Raw genomic sequence first — 23674 nt, forward strand, 5'->3', positions numbered from 1 at the left:
TGGAGGACCTTAACACCTATTCGAGGAGACTGAGGCGACCAAATAAAAGACCCAATTATACCGTTCAGTGATGTAAAGAACGATTTGGGAACCCACATCGGGGAGTGACGCAGAAAGTATAGGAGAACTGGTAAAAATTTCATTTTAAGCAGGTTGACTCTTCCAAGTAGCGAAAGGGGCAATTTCTTCCAGGCCTGAACCCGTTGTTTCAGAGTAACCACTAGCGGGAGAAGATTTAAAGTCATATAGTCGGCAATATTGGCAGTAATTTTAACCCCCAGATATGTAATAGAGGACACCCACTGCAGCGGTAGCGCATCGTCCCGCTGCATCCGGGCCTCGGGACCCAGAGGTAATATAGAGGACTTGTTCCAGTTCACACGCAGGCCCGAAAAAGAGGCAAACGTGTCTAGAACCTGTAAGGCTGCTTTAAGCGACACCCCCGGATCCCTAAGGAATAGTAGCAGGTCGTCTGCATAAAGCGCCACACTTTCTACAATCGTTCCAATTCGGATTCCCCCCTCCTCCCCCGATTTTCTAAGTGCCCTGGCTATAGGCTCCATCATTAACGCAAAAAGGAAGGGGGAAAGCGGGCATCCCTGCCTTGTACCCCGTCCAATTTGGAAGAATGGGGATATCTTGAAGCCCATCCGAACAGCCGTTCGAGGGTTGGCATATAGCAATTTAATCCACTTACGATAACCAGGACCGAACCCCATTTCCTCCAATACTTTGTGCATGTACTGCCAATCTACGGAATCAAAGGCTTTTTCGATGTCAATGGACACAATCACTTTACCCGGGCACTCAGCATTATCCAATTGGATATGCGTGAATAGCCTTCTCAAGTTTGTGTCCGTTGACATACCCGGCATGAACCCTGTTTGGTCAACCTCCACTAGGGTCGAAATGACTCCAGCCAATCTCGACGCCAAGACCTTAGTAAGGATCTTGAGGTCCATGTTGAGTAGAGCAATCGGCCTATAGGATGAGCACTCCATCGGATCCTTGCCTGGTTTTAAGAGGAGCACCATGTACGCCTCCATCATGGACTCAGGCAAGGCCCCCGATTCCCAGCAGTGCCTAAAGAGCTGGTTCAGTCTAGGCGCCAGTTGAGACTTATAGGTCCTGTAGAAATCTGCCGGGAACCCATCAGGCCCCGGCGCCTTCTGCGGAGGAAACGCCTGCATTGCTGCTTCTATCTCTAGAACCGAGATGGGCCTATCTAAGGATTCGGCATCCTCGACCGACAGGTGGGGCAAGGCTACCTCCCTCAACAACTCGTCCAACTCAACAGAGTCATACGCCGAGATGGGCGAGTATAGAGCTGAGTAGTACCTTACAAATTCGTCTAGAACTTCCGTGGGATCTGTAACCAATGCCCCTCCCCTCCCCCTCACTACAGGTACACTGACTGTCGTTTTTGGGTCTGCAGCTAGATTAGCTAGAAGCTTACCGTTTTTGTCCCCTTCTGCAAAAATAGTCTCCACCCTACTTTTCACCTCAGTATGGGCTAAGTCCGAAAAATGTAGGGCAACTGCACGCCTAGCCTCCAGTAGGGACACATAGTTGGCCTCCGAGGGAGAGTCTGCATGTGTTTTAGCACTCTCCCGCTCTTTGGCCGTCAGGAGTTCACATTCCCGATTATGGTCCCCCCTGGCTGCTTTAATGGCCGAGATACACTCCCCCCTGGTCGCTGCCTTGAACGCATCCCAGACCACCGGGGGCTCAGCCGAACCCTCGTTGGTCTCCCAATACGTAGCCATGGATGTTTTAAGGTGTTCTAGTACCTGATCCTCTACCAACCAACCCGGCGATAGTCTCCAGCCCCCCTTCGTCCCCCGGTCCGGGAAGGCCAAGGTGGCCATTAGAGGGTTATGATCCGAGGGGCCCCCGGCTAGATATTCCATCATGCATACATTTTGTAGAATAGGGGCATTGCCAAACGCTAAGTCTATCCTAGCAGACGACCTATGCGTGGTGGATAAGTGAGAGAAGGAGACGACATCCGGGTGTTTCCACCTCCATAGTTCCGTCATTCCCGCCACCGAGACCCAAGAGCTGAGATCCCCCGAGGCCGTCCTAGCAGCATTGGAGGAGTCCAGCACCGGATCAAGGATGGCATTAAAGTCTCCCATGAACAATGTCGGAACATGGAGATACGGGCCCAGTGTCACCAGCAGGTCATACAACAATTTAGATTGAAAGGGAGGAGGCACATATACATTTACCAATAAAAGCTTATGAACCGAGAAATTCAAGAGGAGGGCCACGTATCGTCCCCCAGGGTCAGTGAATACCTGTTGAACTACACACTGCACGGCCTTGCTAATCAGGATTGAAACCCCCCTAGAATACGTGGAATAGGTGGAGTGAACCGCCCTTTGTATCCAGGTCTTACGCATTGCTAAGATCTTACTACCCTCCAAATGTGTCTCCTGAAGGAGAACAATATGTGGCCTGACTTGTTTGAGGTATTGGAATACCGCCGCCCTCTTGAACCTATTATTCAAACCTCTGACATTCCATGACAGTACCTTAATTCTACTATCCATTATCTATTGTACAATAATACATTCTCAAAGATATGTCCATTGAATAGGAGTAAATGAGCCAGAGAAACCTGCAGCAGGTCAAATAGTCTGTGTAGTTCAAAGGTGCAAAAAACAAAAAAGGTCCCATGGTGTTGGTCAAAAACCCTCCCCCCCCCCCCCTGCCATTATACCAGAAACTAAAACAAAAACTGTCTGGTATGCAGCTTCAGCCCTGTAACAAACAAACCTGTCAGAGTTCCACCGTAGGTGACGATAGTTCGGCTTAGACGTGCACATAGTATAACAAAGAATAAAAGAGAAAAAAGGAAAACTTGTGCCCATCGTCAAAGCCCCATTGGCTGATCAAATTCAGTTATATTGCGGCCTTGTGGGAGAGTATATAGAGTAAGGGCCCAGTGGCCAAACCCCAACGGGGATTCAGCCGGCCGTGACAGCATAACATGGCACTCCAAGGGCTCAATCAGCAAGGCCTGGTATTAAAGTTCCCAGTAAATTACACCCTCCTCCTCTCCCCCTCCAGTAAAACTGAAAGGAAAATTTGGTAAGCAAAGAAAGTATAAAAAAGAAGAGGGGAGAATCAGCAAAACCAGCCAGAGGAGGCATCCTCGTGTGTAAAGCAGAACTGCAAAAACAGGAGCACAGACCCCGACAGGGACCCGAAGAGACCATCTAGGGTAACTACAACGATTCTGGACGAGCTGCAAACTTCACCGCGACCGATCCAACCATTCACAGGCCTCTTGCGGGTTGTCAAAGAATTTCACCGACCCCTTGAATTGCACACAGAGACGGCTTGGATACAGCATGCTGTATTTGAGCTCTCTTTCTCTGAGTCGTCTCTTCACATCCGTGAAGGAGCGTCTGAGCCTCTGCGTCTCCGCCGAGAAATCTGGAAAAAGCATGATCCTCGCGTTGTCATACCTTAGCTCCTTCTGTTTTCTCGCTTCAGCCAGCAGCATGTCACGGTCTCTATAGTTGAGAAACCGGACCAGGAACGGTCTGGGAGGGGCACCCGATGGCCGAGCAGCGGTGGGTACTCTATGAGCCCGTTCAACTACATAGGTGGGAGGGAGATCCCCCAGACCGAGCAGGGTCTTGAAGAAGCCCTCAGCAAAGGCAGCCGTTGACATTCCTTCTGCTCCCTCAGGCAGGCCTACCACGCGGATGTTATTGCGTCGTTGCCTGTCTTCCGCATCGTCCGCACGGTGTTGTAGGGACCGGACCATGTCATGCAGCTCCGCCAGCTGAGAGACATGTGTATGGGAGATATCCTCTACCCCCGAGATACGGTCCTCAGCAGCGGTCAGCCTACCTCTGATCTTGTCCAGATCATGGCGGATAAGGTTACATTCAGTCGCCAGACTGTCCATGCGACTCACCAGTTCAGTCTTTGAGGCCGCTATGGCTTCCAGGATGGGACCCGTGATCGCAGCTGCGTCCACCTCAACCTCCTGTGAGACAGGGGGTGACCCCTCGGGTGCTGGCATCAGAGCGTCTTGTTGCAGCGCCATCGTGCCTGGAAGAGAAGAGGCGCGCTGAGCGGAGGAGCTGGTAATCCAGATGGCGTGGGCGGGACTAGTCGCCATGCTGCCTTGAGAGCGGAGCTGCCGTTGCTCTTTCGGAGGCTGAGATCTCTGCTTCTGCTTCTTTTTGGTGGCCGAGAAGGACATCCCCGTACTCCTCAGTGTTTCCCCCAGCCAGGCAACCTCTCTGCGGTGCTGAATGCTCGATCCGGCCGCAATAATCAGGATGTATGTATCGGATGGCAGCCGGAGCTCTGAAGAGACACGTCTAGCCTCGATCACATCCGGCCACGCCCCCCCAGTTTTTATTTTATTTTTAACTTTTTTACTTTTACTAGATAAAAAAAATAATAATAAAAAATGTAAATGTTTATTTATTTATTTTTTCACAGGAGCTTGCATTGCACCAGCGATCAGTGTTTTCCGAGCTAGAGGAAGTGTCAATGGAATACCAGTGTGAGGATTACCACACTGGTAGTCCATTGATATTTTTATTTCAAAACTTGTTACATTGAAGAAACAGTGTCCAATACATAAACCTTCATTTGTCTTCAGTATTATAACATTAAATTGGTATTATAGGATTAATTTAAAGGAAAACTTGGATGAACTGAAAACATTTTCTTTCTTAGCGTCATTCTTTCTTCACTGAGATTTCCGTGATTACTACTTTTTGCAGATGTTTCCCTACAGGGTAAAATAAGACAGCCAAAGTTGTTGTGGCAAATGGTGAGAGCACTGATTATTTCCCAGGAACGTCACATGAGGACAGTTTACTTGGAATTGGCAATGGGGTTATAGGTCATATTATGTCATAGTTGGCGTAAGCCATCAGGTTGCTCATGGACAGCTGTGGGTGGCCCAGCAGGAGATTGTAGGGAGGATTGAATAAATAGCTCCTTCTATGCCCTAATTTGTACCACCTCCTCCCCTTCTTTTCTCTCTCGCTCACACATCCTTGTGATTATTATGAATTCATTTTTTTGTCCCCTTTGCATTTGTGAATTTAGGTCACTGTTGTCTCACTGTATCAGGTGACTCACTGCCTGGGCCCACTACGTGACCAGAACAATAGAACAAGCTTGTTAAACTTTTGACATCTAGAGAAAATAAATAAACACTGAACTTGAAATCTTTACAACTGGGGGGGGGGGGGGGGGGGGGTGACGGTTTCCCCTTCCCCTCCATGTGTTTGTATGACCAGATTTCTCTATCAATTTGCCTCATTTTCTTTCTCACTTGTTCTGTCATCTCCTATCATCTGCTTTCTTTTCTTTTTTTTTTTACAACTTATTTTCTTGCTTTTATCCATATATTTATTATTCAGCTTCACAAACAGGGCAAAGTATAGCGTATTTTCAGTGTAGGCATGTACTGTATGGTTGTAGTGTTTACTGTACAACTTTACTATTACATGACCTTCAATTTTTTATATGTTTGTTCTTCATATTTTTACAATTAATTAAAAATAGAAAATTGTAAATTAACAATTAAATGGAGCTTTTCTTTTCATCGCAATTACTTTGATTTCCTGCCTAACAATTCTTAACCACTTCATCACTTCACCCTCTTCCTGCCCAGGCCAATTTACAGCTTTCAGCACTGTCGCAGTTCGAATGACATGTGCGCCACGCACACTGTACCCAAACAAAATTTGTACCATTTTTTGAGACAGATGGAGCTTTCTTTTGGTGGTATTTAACCACCTATTTATTTTTTATTTTATTGATAAACAAACGGAAAAAAAAGACCAAAAAAAAATTAAAAGTTTAAGAGTTAAATACATTTTTCTCTTCACTGATGTGCGCTCATGAGGCTACACTGATGGGCATCACTGAGGGGCACCACTGATGGGCATCACTGATGGGCACCACTGATGGGCATCACTAATGGGCACCACTGATGGGCGTCACTAACAGGCATTGCTAATCTCCCCTGTGAGAAAAGTCGCTTATTGGCTCTCCTCACACGCTGTCAGCACAAGGAGAGGAATGCTGATAATTGGCACTTCCTATTTACACTATGATCAGCTGTGATTGGACACAGCTGATCACATGTAGAGAGCCTACATCATAGGCTCTTTACCGTGATCAGTGATGCGAACCGGAAAGCCACCGCCTGGCCGTCAATCTGCTATATGCCGGGCGGGAAGTTAAAATACTGAATACATAGTTACACAGTTAGTCAGGTTGAAAAAAGTCATAGGTCCATCTAGTTCAACCAATAGAAAAAAAAAAAACACATAGGCATTGCATTGTTTCCAGTGGGTCCATTGTGAGATGGAGCAGTAAAGCACAACCATTGTTCAGCACTACAAAGCAGAAGACCAAGGTCTTCATATATAATGAGCTAATGTACATATCTAATTACAGGGTATACATAAAAATCTAATTTAATAAATCATGACAAAAGGAAAAAAAAGACAAATTGTGAAAAATAAAATTGAGATTCAACAGGAATAATAATCACTATCAATAGCTTATCAGGGTTAAGGGTTGCACATAAAAGGCTGGCGTAAGATTTTCCTATTCTGCTACAATCTTGTCTTGCAGTTTGTTCTGACATCTGGTGTGGATCAGGACAGTCTGACGCCTGATTGGCCAGGATGCCCTAACATTACAGACATGTCTTCTCGCTTGTGAAAATCCCATGAAAAAGGGAGTGCTACGTTAGCTAGGCAGGTTACCTGCGCAAAGGGCACTTTAGTCCAGTTAAATTGAGTGGAGTTTTCTTTTAATGGGAAGATCAGCTTGCTGTTAATAATCTTATTAAAGTGTGTCTATGTTTATAAAACCCTATTTTTTGGTTTTACAAATACTTTAACCATTACTTCTACTATCATGCACACATAAAGGCTTTAGTGAATTTTACAGACTAGTAGTTCTCCTGTCAAAGGATGTATTCAGTCACTTTAAGAAAACAGATTTAGGTCAGAATGAAGAAAAAAATAACTTTAGTGATCTGGGATGCCATTTGTTTAAATTGAACACTACAATACATGGATTTCTAAGAACACTGTGGGGTTGATTTACTAAAGGCAAATAGACTGTGCACTTTTGAAAGCGCAGTTGCACTCTGCAAGGGCAGTTGCTCCAGAGCTGAGTAAATAATGGAGAGCTCTGCTGACTTCCATCATTCAATCATGTGCAAGGAAAATTGCAAAAACAGCATTTTTGCTGACACCTGATTGGATTATGGAAGTCAGCAGAGCTCTCCATTATTTACTAAGCTCTGGAGCATCTGCCCTTGCAGAGTGCAACTGCGCTTTCAAAAGTGCACAGTCTATTTGCCTTTAGTAAATTAACCCCTGTGTTTGCTAAACAGTCTTTGCCTTTATCAGGTGCAGCTTTTTATTTAAATAAAACATCAAATTTATGAAAAAATGTTGAGGTGTATTATATTGTTGACCATAAGAGAGACCCAGTACGCTAGAGGGGTATGGCCAACCTCAAAAATCTAGAAGAGTGATGGCAGAAAAAGAAAAAAAAAGTGGGTCATCAAGTTAACCCATTTGTTAATATACAGTATATATATATTATTCCTTTTTTATCTTTTTTTTTTGTCTGAGTATAAATATATGTTTGACTCAAGCATGTTTAAACCCACTTACTGTTAACTGACTCACTAACTCTGCTTATGATTTATTTTTTTGATTTGTGAGACTTTCTATTTTTATATTGAATTTTAAGAGTTCATATTTAGGACGACATAACAACATCTGAGCACATTTTCAGCTAATCCAAAAATGTATATTAAAGGCACCTTGTGATGGCTTTGGGGGCAAACTTTATTTATTATTAAAATAAACAAAGACAATATACACATGCCACTATCTATTCTCTTTACCAGAAACAATTTCAGTAGTGTACCACTTTGCACTAAACATATCATTTTACTACAGCCAGGCGATATAAGGCAAGGTCTTTTTTATGCTGTGTGTTTTGGCTAAATACTAAATTAGAGATAAAAAAAAAAAAAACATATTTAGTTATGTGGGAAAAGGTCTCACACTAGGACATTCCAGTTAGAATGAAATTGATGAGAAATAGATTGAGAACTTGTCATATTGAAAGATGACCCATTATCATGATAGGTTGCTTGATTTGAGTGTGTGTCATGGTATGATGAATATGGCACACTGGGTGACTGCTCAGTTGATAAGTATCAAATGCAAGAGACAATGGCCAAGTCTTAAATTTATGTACTGTGTATTTTTTTGGGGGGTGGGGGGGTTTTAGTTAAATATTCCAAAGCTTTTATATGTCTTCATGTTATTATTATATTAAGTTATTATAATTTTATATAATTATTTTAATATATAATACATAAAATAAAAAGTATTTGCTTGGGTTTTAATTATACTGTATATAATCCATACATTTTTATAAAAGGTGTAACTAATATTTTTTATTGTTATTTTTAAAGTTATTATAAAAATATGTATATAGAATTTTTTCAGTTACAGCTATCAAAAATAAAATCTATTGTAAATGCATGCATTATTTATCAGAAAGAAAAAATTATTCACCTAAAACCATAGTATGTTGGAATTGCATACTTATTATAAACTACTATTGTACAATTGACCTCAAAATATATTGTATTATTTCCGTCACATTATTACCTTGTTGTTTTTCTGTATTTTCATGATGGCGTTGCACCCATAGATCTGTAGATACTTCCTCCTGTAGCTATCTGAATGTCACATTAGTACAGTCAGAATAGAGGTTGACGTGTGTTATGAGGTTGTAAGCTAAATAATAAGCCACCTTGAATTGTTGTTTTTAGTTTTTGGACTAATATACATGCAGTAAGTACAAGAACTGAAAAGGATATTCATGAATAATGCCAGGACAAGGTCCTCTGGCACCCAAAGCTAGGATGTCAACCCCTAAATTCTTTCATTCGGAAATACAAAAACATACACAAATTTTTAAAATGTACATATAAGCAGCAAAAAACAAACAAAAAACAAATAGATGTGAATCAAGGAGTTAATAAAAAAAAAATAATAATTAGGGATAACTAATTTTAACTACAAATTTTAGGGTTGAAAAAAAAACTACTGTAAATTGGGATTAACTATTAATTTTATTCTGCAATTAGTCCCTTTTATAAATGCACTAAAATCATGTTTTTGATAATTTTTTTTATTTTCGCTCTACAAACACGAACTAACACAAGGTTGATAAAAAAAAAAATCAGCAAAACAAAAATGCTAATGGAAAAAGAAAATGGAGGTATTCTTTTTTATTTTTAAATAAGTGTAATTTATGAATGAAAGCTATAATAGTAGCTTTTAATCATAGATAAAGGAAAAGTAGTACCTGTGCTGTCAAACAGATCAGGCCTTCAGATCATCAGAGCTGTGTTACAGCTGGGCACTTGTGCTCTGTCTATCAGTAGTAGGTAGCACACACACAGCTCCTGATACAAAGTGGTTCGCTGTCACACTGACAGCAAAGCAGAGAACTGCTGGTTACACTGGAGAGCCACAAATTCCCATTGTACACTGCAGGACTAAATCCTTACAAATGTCCTGCACATCAACCCATGTAGATATAGTGACCCAAATATGTACCGTATTTGCCGGTGTATAAGGCGACCGGGCGTATAAGACGACCCCCTAATTTTACATTTTTTTTTAAGATTCTTTTGCCTGTACTCACTGTATAAGACAACCCTCCCTCCGAGGCTTCCAACGCTTCATATTTGTTCCTTCTGGAGCCATATTCTTCTTCATTCTTGCTGGAGCTGGAGCCATATTCTTCTTCCTTCTTGCTGTAGCTGGAGCCAATCACGGCGAGCAATGTATTCTATTAATGAATACAAAGCCTGTTTGGATTGGCAGAGGCTGTAACATCATCAGCCAATGCCTCTCTGACTCTCAAAGCCAATCCGAGCAGGCTACTGTATTTAGCCTGCTCGGATTGGCATAGGTTGTTACTCCAATCCGAGCAGGCTCTGTATTCATTTGAATGCATCGCTTACCGGTATATACTGTATGTAATTACCGCACATCCAGCAGACATCCAAGCAGCTGACCTGGCGTATAAGAGGACCCCTGCTTTTTGGCCAGTTTTTTTAAGTGTAAAAGGTAGTCTTATATGCCAGCAAATACAGTATATTATAGAATTTATAACACAAATTTTGAAAATTACAAAATTGTCGTAAACATTTTGTAAACATCTCCCATGTTCAAAGTTAACAAATCCAAATCCAAAATATGTGTGCAATCCACTCTGTAAGTGTCAAAGTTCACTGTTTATATCAGTTATCTGATCTCAAAAAACAGGAAAACGCTTGCATACATTGATACAATTTACCTTTCTTCTGATTTTATATCATATCATTTGTGTCATATTATTATATGTGGTCCTCTTTGTCTTAACTGAACGTCTCTGTGATTTTTTTTTTCTTTACCTGGTATATCTATTGCTAAAACTTTTTAATTAGTATGGAATAAAGGCCCTTTCACACCCACGGATCCCGTGAGGATCCGTTCCTTATACAGTGGGGCAAAAAAGTATTTAGTCAGCCACCAATTGTGCAAGTTCTCCCACTTAAAAAGATGAGAGAGGCCTGTAATTGTCATCATAGGTATACCTCAACTATGAGAGACAAAATGTGGAAACAAATCCAGACAATCACATTGTCTGATTTGGAAAGAATTTATTTGCGAATTATGGTGGAAAATATATATTTAGTCTCCTCTACAAACAAGCAAGATTTCTGGCTCTCACAGACCTGTATCTTCTTCTATAAGAGGCTCCTCTGTCCTCCCCTCATTACCTGTATTAATGGCACCTGTTTGAACTTCTCATAGTTGAGGTATACCTATGATGACAATTACAGGCCTCTCTCATCTTTTTAAGTGGGAGAACTTGCACAATTGGTGGCCGACTAAATACTTTTTTGCCCCACTGTACATCCGCTTGCTCATCGGTTATCTCTTTGTTGATCCCCGCTGAGGCGGCAGATGACAGGGCGGTCCCAGCACACTGTGCAGGGACCGCCCTGTCAGATCTCCGCTCTCCTCTATGGGGGGATCAGATGAACACGCACCGTCTGTCTGTGTTCATTCGATTCGATCTGCAGACAGATGGAAAAATAGGATTTTTCTCCATCTGCAGAAACAGAGCATAGCGGAGACCGATGAGATCGGATGTCAGCGGATGTTCATCTGCTGACATCCGCAATCCCATAGGGATTAATATATGTCCCTTTTTCATCCAAAAACAGATGGATATAAAACGGACATATGGTCCACATGTGTGAAAGGGGCCTAAAGTTTTTTTTTTGTAAGTGAGAAGAAAGCTCTTTAAAGTGAAGGGAAATCCCCTCTTGGACAGTTGTCGCACTGAAAAGGTGTCTCCATTAGAGTATTCCCCCTCTACTGCTGGTGAACAGCTGTAACATTTTGAATTTCCCATTATATTCTGTCAGTGACAATGATCTCCATGACAAAGAGGATGAATCTTTCCTTTCAGGACAGTCAGCAATAAAAACCTGACAGAGATTTTGTCCATTCCCTACCTATACTATCCACAATACCTAGAAACATACTTTCATATTTCCTTTAGAAGAACTGGATATTTATCTTTCTTCACAGAAGCATGAAGCTAGAGGTATTTTCAATACTGCGCATTAGTTGCTTTTGTATGATCAAAAATAGTTTTTTTTAGTTTATCAAAGACATTACGACTTGTATCAGTTGAATTAACCACATCATTTTATTGTTTTTTTGGGCTAGTTTAAATGTAAAATTTTATTCACAAAGTAAGGGCACAGTTTTTGCTTCTTAACCACTTGCCGTCGCTGCACCGCCGAAATACGTCCACAAGGTGGCTCTCCTAGGCGAGACCACGTAAATGGACGTCCTGCCTATTAGCCGCCACTAGGGGCGCACGCGCGCCGCCGGAGGCGCGCGCGCGCGCCCCCCGCTCGCCCCCGACTCCCGTGCGTGTGCCCGGCGGGCGCGATCGCCGCCGGGCACACGCGATCGCTCGGTACAGAGCGGGGAACGGGAGCTGTGTGTGTAAACACACAGCTCTCGTTCCTGTCAGCAGGGGAAATGCTGATTTTCTGTTCATACAATGTATGAACAGAAAATCAGTGTTTCCCCTAGTGAGGCCACCCCCCCCCCACAGTAAGAACACACCCAGGCATACTTAACCCCTTCCCCGCCCCCTAGTGTTAACCCCTTCACTGCCAGTGGCATTTTTATAGTAATCTAATGCATTTTTATAGCACTGATCGCTATAAAAATGCCAATGGTCCCAAAAATGTGTCAAAAATGTCCGAAGTGTCCGCCATAATGTCGCAATACCGAAAAAAAAATCGCTGATCGCCGCCATTACTAGTAAAAAAAATATTAATAAAAATGCCATAAAAATACCCCCTATTTTGTAAACGCTATAACTTTTGCGCAAACCAATCAATAAACGCTTATTGCGATTTTTTTTTACGAAAAATATGTAGAAGAATACGTATCGGCCTAAACTGAGGAAAAAAAATGTTTTTCTATATATTTTTGGGGGATATTTATTACAGCAAAAAGTAAAAAATATTCATTTTTTTCAAAATTGTCGTTCTATTTTTGTTTATAGCGCAAAAAATAAAAAACGCAGAGGTGATCAAATACCACCAAAAGAAAGCTCTATTTGTGGGAAAAAAAGGACGCCAATTTTGTTTGGGAGCCACGTCGCACGACCGCGCAATTGTCTGTTAAAGCGACGCAGTCCCGAATCGCAAAAAGTACTCTGGTCTTTGGGCAGCAATATGGTCCGGGGGGTAAGTGGTTAAAGCACATCAAATGTCAAAAACAAAAAATGTATATATTACACCTTACCAGTCTCTTTAGATGTAGTGATCACATTAGTAGTATGTAAGATTATTTTTCCAGTCTTTTCAGCTCACAGGAAGTGACAAGGACACTGCATATATCTTACTATAAGTAAGATCTTATTATAAGTATGATCAACTGATTATTTATTTATTTACAGAAAATATTTTTATCCTGAAAAATTAAAACGAATGCTGGATTTATGAAATTTGAGCTGGGCACACATATATGTAGTGTTTTCTTCAAAGCATTAAGTTCAGTGGCTTTCTCCTGCTCCATTTTTCTTTTATCAGCGTGATAACTTCAGACAAGTTTTCTGACATGTGATAAAACCAGCCTGAAATTTGTGTCAGGGTGGGTGCTATAGATTAGCAGAAAGCTGCTCTACTCAAAGGACAGCTCTGAAAGTCTCTGCCTATGTGGAGGGGGGGCGTGTGCGTTTCCTCCAATCAGCTGTCTCCCAGCATAATCAAACATTATACTGCTACTGCTGAATGAGGAAGTGAAAATTCTAACGTGATATGCACATTCTAAACAGTATATAAAGCTGAAGACTGCAGATATACATGTAAAATGTATGTAGGGAGATTTGTTTAATCTCTGTGTATTATCTGAGGATGTTCATTTCACTGGGTATATGTGAGGGTTTACATCCACTTAAAGTCACCCATTACACTGCTATTGCTGAATGAGGACGTGAAAATTCTAACACGATGTTTACTTTCTAAACAGTATATAAAGCTGAAGACTGCAGATATAAATGTAAAACTTATGTAGGGAGATTTGTTTAATCTCTGCGTATCATCTGAGGAGGTTCACTTCACTGGGTATATGTAAGGGTTTACATCCACTTAAAGGCTACTGATAACTTTTATACCATGATCTTTATTGAGGACATCAGGAAAAGGGCACTGTTTGTGGTTGTGATAAAGTGAAACTTGTGAGTACATAAAAAAGTCTTGGGATAAAATAACAAAAAAATCAGCCCTGGTCAATGGTTAAAATCTTCCCTTGAACTTGCTAGATATCGTCTACAATGCTAATATCATTGTTTATTACTTTTATGTTTTTCTTTCTTTTTAAAAAAATATTATTTTATTGAAAGTAAAAAAAAAAAAAGGAACTTTGGCATACCACCATTGATAATGCTTTACCAGATACAACTTAACTTTGCTGTTAACTTAACTTATGCAAGCAGGAAATGTCTCCAAAAGTTTGATAAGATATGGTCTCCCTTGATAGACTCCTGGGGTACCAGTTAACCCTTTTGTTCAGAGTAGAGAAATGATCCTGCTTGGATGGTTCTTTGCCTAATAGACATTCCTTTTTTGAAGTTGCCTTTCCCCCCTTCACCTGCTCTTCTCCTTCTTTCTACCTTATGTTTTCTTCCTTCCTCATTCTTTATCCTTTCCCCCTTCCTTCCCCTTTTCCATCTCTCTGTAATTTTGAGAATGTCCCAAAGTCGCTCTATAATCTTCCATATGGATCAAATCACTTTGTACTTATTTGACATTGTCTGCTGATATAATATTTAACAGATTTGTTCCCCTTTTTTTATGTCTTGGTTAAAATACTCCTCCTACCTTCTTGTGAGTACCAACTTTATTAATGAATTTGTATGGGGTAAAGGTGGTCTGTACTCATACTCCCCCCACCCCCATTGGTTATGCAAATAATGTTTGCACTGTTTCTATTTTTGAATATATTTCAATAAACATTTTCTAGTTGTGAAAAAAGGGACCTCGCATATCTTTTTGGTTCCATAACATAGCTATGTAAATTAAGGCAAAAACACTACATTTAGGCTACATTAATGCACTTTATTGTACAAAACAAAGTCTATAAAAATGGAGGAGCTGGTGCTAGGAAATTTACAATAATAAGCACAAAAACAAATTAGAGCAACACCATTTATACACAGCATGAGGAGCTTTATGACTGAATTGTCCCCTACCAATAAAAATACAGCAAGTCTAGCAATTGTAATCATATATATTACCAAAACATTTATAAAATAATTTGGACTGCTAAAGGAAATTGCACCCTTCATTTCAAATACTGATATGCCAAATTTAACGGTTGAAAATGTTAAAGGCATAAATGATTCCAGAGCATATAAGAGATTATAGCTAAAAAAAAAAAAAAAGCCAACATTTCAATATAAAGTTTGGGTAAATGGATATAGCCAGCCTTGTGATTCACAAACCTTTGCAATGTGGCATGGACAGGGGACCTCATTTGTCCATTACATATAATCAGTCAAGACTTGTTTTCCTCCATATCCTCAGCCAGCTGATTGGACAATGAAGGAGCACCATTGCAATGATCTGGTCAACCCTGTGTCTTGCCCTCGTCAAAGCTACCTAAGCTCATTCCCCTCCACTGAGTGAAAACATGTTAAAGTGACAGTTCTATGCAATACAATAGAGCCAAATTGGCTCACATTGTTGAATCTTGCTACATCAGGCTGTGTGCAAGGGATAATCAAAAGACTAATATCAAGTCTGTTCCATTTTTTTTTTTAACCACAAGAGTTTAACTTGTTCAGCCATTTATTATGGAAACGGTTGAAAAAGTCACCCATTACAGTACTGTTCACAATCCCCCCTTAGAACAGAGGTGAATCTAATCACCCTAGTTGGGAAGGTATAGTATATTTCAGTTTACTATGAATTGATATTGATTGCTCCTTTAAAATACTCCTATAAGCCACTGCATGGCTCAATTTTTTGAAATCTGGGTTAAAGTATAAAGTTTATAAAAATGATTAAAAGCCAACTTCCAACAGATAAAATATAATCGGTTAGGCTTTTTGAAAGAACTGTCTTTGTTAGAAGTTGTCAGTTTAGATTTCGGATTGTTAAATCCAAAGAGAAATGCAGGCTGGTAGTTCAACATGAACATGCAAAGTTATTCAACAGTCTACCTTGTATTCAGTTCCATTTACACAATGCACGCTTAACGTGTCACTTCTGCAACAGAGGATGGCGCCTTTTCTATTGGCAGTCCTCAGGAATCTGGTAGGATATTACACAACGTATACACATATAAGTCAAACATTGAGATCATGCTGGGGAATTAATACTATGGAAGGAACCAAGTAACTGCAGGGTATCAGCTGACTGCTGCTGAAATTGTACAATATATCAGACATTAATAGTTATTTAATAATCTTCCAAATGTTGCCCTCAGAGTCTTCCAACAATTCATGCCTTCCATATTTTAAGGAAGGAAAGCAAGTGTTTAAATACATTATAAAAGTTTCACTTATGGTATCAAGGAGATCTAGAGAACAAGTACCATTAAAATATATCCAAAGCCAAAACTTTTTTTTTTTATTATTTTGGTTAAAAGCCCTGACAGGCTGTTTTATTTTTGCAAGCTCTGCCCCATTGGGCAGAATTTGCTTTATGTCCTGTCCTGTAGATAAGTTAGAAAAAAAAATATCTCTAATGTCAGAAAAATGCCCATTTAGACAGTTGTTACTAAAAAACGGGTTTCACTATTGAATGATTTTCCCTTTATTTTTGTTCTGGTGAACAAAAAAAATTAAGATGTTCCCCCACTTTAAGGAACAGTGACAGTTGGCTTTAGATATACTTATAATCGAGCAGAGGATGACTTGGGAAACAATGCACTTCTCGATATAGTTTTTGATTATTATGCAAACATATTATTAAAGTGATGTATTAATTGTACATTCAGTTATTTGGTTCATTTGACTGCAAATACTGTAGGTTTAAATACTTTACCTCTTTAAAAAAAACAACAACAAAAAAAAAAACTTTTTGCATTTTCATGGACCATTTCTGCATATCTGGAGAGACAAGGATCGGAGATCACACAGTGCCTGCGATAGCTTATATTTTAAATAATGCAGATCAAATTGTACATACAAATGGAACAGTTTATGATTATTGTATTTATGTTTGCAACAATAGAATTTCACAGTACCAAATTTCCTCCAATTTATGGATGAGCTCCAAAAGAAGAAGGACCAACAACACTCATATACATTCCATCCAATTAAACACAAAAGCTTTATATAAGAACAAATCACACCAGCTCTCATAAACAATCCTGTAAGGGAGATATACATGTCATAAAGTTGCACATAAATTCACACACATTGATAAGGCAAAAGTTCTAATGTCCAGCTAATAAGCTCCTATTTGGATAGGTCAACAAAAAAGAAATTTCCAACGTGTATCTTCTTTTTTGAAAGAGCTGGCAGACAATCCATCTGGTATCCAGCTGCCCAATGCAAGTGCAGTAAATGGTGTATGATTTTGCAAGTAGCTATAAGAGCATCATGTAATGATAGCAATAATGGTTACAGTGAAGCTCAAAGCTTGAAGCTGCAAATAGCTGTTCAGTGATTATACACAATCAAGTCAAGTTTCTGACAGATATACTCCATTAATGTTTGTTGAGGCTTGCACAGCAACATAGGGCTTAATTGGCATTTGGTATAAGGATATTGTCAAATTAGACATTACTATGCACAAAGCAACCCCTTTCTCCTCAAGTCTAAATACACCTGCTACAATCTGCTCCCACTCACACAGGTAAACATACACATATAGTTCCAGCTTGGAAGGGCCTCTAGTAGTCCTGGGTGTACAGCTCTGATGCATGTGGTTGCTTACAGTGCAGTGCCTCCTAGACAGAATGTACAGCATCTGGACAACCTGTCCCTTCAAGTCTGATGCCTGTTGGAGACTAAACAGGAACAATAAATGGCATCTCTTCTTCCACTGGTCCGAAGACCTCCTATAGTGCAAATGGTGCCATTGATCCCTCAACTATCAAGAGGGATCTCTTGAACCTCTTTTGCTTAAGAAAAATCCATAGCAGATCTCTCCAATAGCAATAGGCCAAAACCAAAAGTCCATGATTTTCTTCCCTATATTAATGAAATATGAAACACGATAATGTCCCTTCTGCTCACACTGTCATCCCATACATGTACTAATATCTGAAATGTTATTGCTCTAAGATTTGCTGTGAATTTGTTCCTCTGAACTTATTATTTCTAATGAATTGTCTGCAAATGTGTAAAGTACCTATACTTAAGGCATACGAGTACATGTTTAATGTATTTCTCGTGGTAAATCAATGTTTTCCAAGTATCACTAAGAAAATAATTGTGATGGGCTTGATATTGTACCACAAATAAGGCCTGCAAGCACTAGCCTATCCTTAACTATTAATGTCATTGCTGTCAAATGATTCAGTTCAACAGTGACTATTTCTATGCTATCATCGACCAAACAGGAATGTATCAATGAATTAAAGCTATTATATTTCCGAACCTGGACCTTGTTTTTTTGCTAAAAATGTAGTGCAGCATCTATCTAATGTGCATATGCTGGACAAGAAAGGATATCATTGATTTAATGGAATACAATATAATTTGACAGCAACAACTAATAGTCACTGTTTTAACAGCAGCTATTGTCTATGGCCGATATTGTCAATAGTTTTAATAATACTGATAATATTAATCAGAGTGCAATGAAATTAAAATATGTTGGCACATGTATGATGCCTACTTGAAATTTTACTGGAACATAAGATGTGTTGGCAATCTCTGGATTTCAGAAAAGTGTTTTATCCAACGATAACTTAAAAAAGGGAAAGATAAATAACAAGGAACAACACTCACATCTGATGTTAGGCCAATCCCTGAGAAGCATTAACACCAAGATAATCCAGACTACCTTGTGGTTTCATACTCACTGCACTGCTAGAGGAAGAAAATCCAGGCCAAGCGCTAAGCTTTTTGTTTGACAGAGTACCAACAGTAAATCATTTTCAAGTCTTAGGCTTACTCTAACTAAGGGTGGACCAATGGCATTTGCCATTGGCGAACAAGCTTTTCATATGCTATGTAAAGCATATGACTTAGATTCAATGGTAAGGACAAACAAGCTGTATGATTAGCCAACAAAGATAATTCAAGGGGCCTTTTATTTAGTCTATGCTTTGCATTTTCTATTGCACAGAGCAGTTGATACAGGCAACAACCCCCAGAGCATATATTCTGGAGTCTTTCCTTTAAAGGAAGAGTTGCTAAATAGGCAAGAGGGAATTTCCAGTGATTAGAGAAGTATAGAGCAGTTATGGAAGAGGCAGTGAAACATAAAGCACAAAGCAATCCATGCTATGTACTTAAGAAAACAAAGGAAGTCACTTACAATTACAAGCAGCTGTCAAGTGCAAAACAGATTTTTTTTTGGCCCCAGTTTGCAACCAACAACTTGCAAGCATTTTAATGATGCAGTAAAACCTTAGAAATGAATATATCCCCTTCAAACCTTTTATATTTGCAGCTGATTCCAGTAAAAATAGATTATCTTTGACTGCAAACTGCCTTACTGTTGGCAGGTTTCTGATATCTAGTGCAATATGATACATAATGATATGAGCTGCCACTATACTTGTTTTATGAGATATTACATAAGTATGGACCCAAAAATATGTGCTGTCATATTGCCCATGTCTAAAGACATTGGCGGTCATTGCAAGAGCTTAACTAAATGCAGAATTTGGACATATAAAAGTGTCATATCTCTAGCTTTTTAACTAGGTTTTGAAAAAGGGAATGATAGCACAAGTACTGCACTATCCCCAATACCAAATTTCGGTCTGCTTGTACCCTTGAGAGAAAGAAAGAAGTTGAAGATAAGTAGGTAGAAGAAAGAGAACCAAAGTCTTAGGAGCACCCACAGCGGTCTACAACCATTCCTGGTATCTTGCCATAAATTATTTTTTGCTTGTCATTAAAATACAACATGTTAATGGGTGACATTTTGGTTGGGGTACAGCAAGGGCCAGCAGATCCCCGTGGATTTGCTTGTTGAACAAGATGAGTATGGGGATATTTTTGCATGAACATGTACTCGCACTGGCCAGAACAGTAGTTGGCTTTGTATCGTTTTGGAGCAATAATCCAGTCCCATCCAAAGGCCTCAAAGTCCACAGTTAGTGGATATCGACAGCAGCGTGACTCAGTGGAGTGTTCATCACAGTCAAGGCCCAGATTTCTCCTTGATCGCTTGTTGTTCTCCATCACACGCAGCTCTATAAACGGGTGCTGTAGGAACAAACAACACAGGCTTCATAAGCATGGCACAGTATAATGCAGGGAAAATATCAATGTTGCAATAACTCAAGTGCTAAATATATCACAAGATTTATACAGTAGATGTAACTTGCACATCATATGCACCACACAATTTTATATTATAACAATGAGACTACTAAGAAGGGAATCTTCTTGAACTAGCACTAATCTTTCGGCACATTATGCAAAGCAGTATCTTAAAGGAGGCTTTTTTGGCCATAATTCTCCTATGGATCACAGTTCGTTCTGCACTCCAGTGACCAGTTTTCAGCTGACAGCCAGCTAAAGCCTGCTGTCGGATGACGCCACTCAGCCGGTCCAGGCTTGGAAAAGATCCCGACCATATGGTCAGGATCCACCAAGATGCCTGGGCCGGCACCTGATCCACTAAGAGCTTGGGCGGACCCCTCCCACTTCCTCCACAACCTAGAGCTCCAGTGAGCACTGGAGGGGAGAACAGAGAGACGCTGACTGACTGTCAGCAATGATTAAACACTTTTTGTGAAATGCGTGTGCTGAACAGTGTGGATCCCTCGTGTGTCATGTTTTTTTAAACCTTTGACTCTACAATAAACCTACAAATTTTCTTCATCTCTAGATGTGCAGTTTTTTCTCTTTCTTGCATGTATTTTCCAGGTTGCGTACCTCAGCAGGCACCCAGTCTTGTTGCCACTGTAGTATCAAGAGATTTTTTTAATTTGCAGACAGCCTTCGAGCAGTGTACACTCTACTTCCCTTTTCCTTTGACTGTCACAGTGGTGTTTGATCACTTGGTTCTCACTGAAAAAGACTGCTGCATCCACCAAGGTTTACAATCCCAAACTACTTTTTAAAAAAACAATTCTAAATCCTGTCGTTTTGGATAGGGTAGAAAAGGATAAGAACCCTGGTATATTTTATTGGTACATTTTAACTTAAAGGTCAATTTCAGCTTAAAATATAATATACTATAATATAATATAGTACCTTGAAAAAGTATTAATTCCCTTGCAATTTTCCACAATTTGTCATGTCAACCAAAAATGTAAATGTATTGTATGTGATAGACCAACACAAAGTGGCGTATAATTGTGAAGTGGAAGGAAAATTATAAATGGTTTTCCAAATTTTTTACAAATAAATATCCGAAAAGTGTGGCGTGCATTTGTATTCAGCCCCCTTTACTCTGATACCCCTAACTAAAATCTAGTGGAACTAATTGCCTTCAGTCACCTAACTAGTAAATACAGTCCACCTGTGTGTAATTTATCTCAGTATGAATACAGCTATTCTGTGAAATCCTCAGAGATTTGTTAGAGAACCTTAGTGAACAAACCGCATAATGAAGGCCAAGGAACACACCAGACAGGTCAGGGATAAAGTTGTGGAGATATAAAACTAGACCAATTGCAACACCCAAAGGAGGGAGGGGGCCTTGCACTGCCCAATCCCTGGATATACTACTTGGCTGCACAGCTTCAACACTTGATAGGAGCCATGGGTCAGTTGCCCGCGGCTTCATCAGCTAGGCTTCTGTTGCGGGGCTCAGGTGCCGTTGCGATACCTGAGGGGCTGGAGGCCCAGCAGTTTCAAAAACCCAATAAACGTATGACCACCTACTCGCTCATTCAGAAGGTATGGAACAAAGCCAAGCAGCTCTAGAATGTAACAGGGTTCACTGAGTTCAGTCCTATCTGGGGAAACAACACGTACGGTGAACTGGCCAAGGTTAAGCAGGGACCCAAATGGCGTCCCTTGGGGGTTACGCACCTCAGACAGGTGTTCCATGGTGGGGCTTTGCTCCCATTTAGCAAGCTACAATCTAGATTTGCGCTTCCACATAGTATGCAGTTCTACTACCTGCAACTACAGCATGCTGTCAGGGCCCAGGGAGATGTGGTGGAGTGGGTTCAGTCCCCCACTCCAGTTTTCCATATGCTACGGGTTGCATCAGACACTAAGGGTGTAATCTCCCAATGGTACAATATGTTATTATTATCGTTTCTGGAGGGGCACCCTATGAGGATAGTGGGTCAGTGGGAGGCAGATGTTGGACCCATTGCAGGGGAACTCTGGGAGGAGGCGCTACAGGCAGTTAATGCCTGCTCACTCAATGTGTCACAGAGAGTGTCTCAATTGTACATTTTACTGAGAGTGCATTATACCACGGTGAGACTCTTTAGAATGGGCCGGGCACCCGACCCACTGTGTGGACAGTGCAGGGCGGTGCGGGGGGACCTGATTCACTTGCTCTGGCGCTGCCCCAAACTCCACAGATACTGGACGGAGGTTCTAGCTACACTTAACTCGGTGTTCCAGACAAATGTTCCACTGGATCCACTTTGTTGCCTGCTGGGGGTGCTAGAGGGGGCGATAACGGAGGAGGTGACCTGGGTGGCATTCGCTAGGGCATTGTTCCAGGCGAGAAAGATCATTCTTCTCAACTGGAAATCAAATATACCGCCCACGGTCACAATGTGGATACAGCACATGGGCAGAACACTCATCATGGAGAAATACATGTACAAATACAGCACAGGGGCAGCGCCAGGAAATTTCTCAGACTTTGGGATCCATGGCTTGCTGTGCCTGGTCTGAGCCCCTTGGAACTGGTTCAGATGAGATTACTAGGGGGTGTATAGGTGTAGAGGATAAGAGATAAGAGAGGATAAGAGAAAGGATACTTAGTTGGGTACTTGGTAAAATATCTGGATGAATGGGTGGCCTGTGGGGGGGGGGGGGGCAGGGGGACAGTGTATAGTATTTCATATTTTCTTATTTTGTATGTTTTGTGAGCAATTAAAACCCTTTGATTAAAAAAAAAAAAAAGTTGTTGAGATATTTAAAGCGGAGTTACTGTGAGTTTGACTGATAATTACTCAGTCACACAATATACCCATATTCATTTTACTTATTTATTGAGACAGATAGAGTTTGATTTTTTTACTTTACAAAGAAAAAAACAAAACGTTGTTTGTTAAAAAAAAAAAGCTAAATCGAATGCAAGGACATTACAAACAACCCTGAAATAACCTCTTTTTCTAAAGTAGACACCCAATGTGATTTTTGACACCATAATTGGGAAACTAAAAAATGCATTCTTTTTAGGTACAGGTTACATACAGTGGGAGGATTGAGATGAGGGGGTTAATGTGAAGGTCAAGGGTGGGGTGGTGGTGAGGTTTTAATTTACAGGTCAATAGAGACAGAATGTGTGGGGGAGGGTGAAAGTGTTAGAAAATGATCCTACAATAAACCCTCCCACCCTAGATCTACTACTGTCTATGCTCTGTAACTAGTGAATAATTATTAATTCATTTGTTTCTCCTTCCTTTATTGTGAGAGGGCTCTCACTCTCAGGTCTGTTTACATTTGTGATCACTGTGATTTGTCATTACAGCAATCACACGGTACAGAGCTGCCCAGATCAGCTCTATCTCCTGTGTATATTAATGGGTGCACTGGCTATCTAGGGGCTACTTCTGGAGTGACATTTATAAACAGTGTTTATAATAGATGTCTAACTCCCCACTGTGTTTTTCCAATACAGTGGTTGTAAAAGTGTGTTGTACATTTGTGTTGTGTGCAAAATAAATGCTTTGCATGTCTTTTTTTATAGCATTCATAACATAAATGTTAATCT

The 23674-nt window shown here is 40.5% G+C and overlaps 1 protein-coding gene across 1 annotated transcript in view; it reads right to left on the reverse strand.

The window, feature by feature from the left end:
• Positions 1-14722: 14722 nt before the first annotated feature.
• The window catches only part of GDF11 (growth differentiation factor 11), a 169671-nt gene continuing 160719 nt past the window's right edge, over positions 14723-23674 (reverse strand). The window contains exon 3 of the mRNA XM_040341068.1: positions 14723-20022. Coding sequence (XP_040197002.1) covers positions 19642-20022 — 381 coding nt within the window. The 3' untranslated portion in view covers positions 14723-19641. The remainder of the gene's footprint in view (positions 20023-23674) is intronic.

This window comes from Rana temporaria, chromosome 2 (assembly GCF_905171775.1).
Source record: "Rana temporaria chromosome 2, aRanTem1.1, whole genome shotgun sequence".
In the NCBI taxonomy this organism is placed as follows: Eukaryota; Metazoa; Chordata; class Amphibia; order Anura; family Ranidae; genus Rana; species Rana temporaria.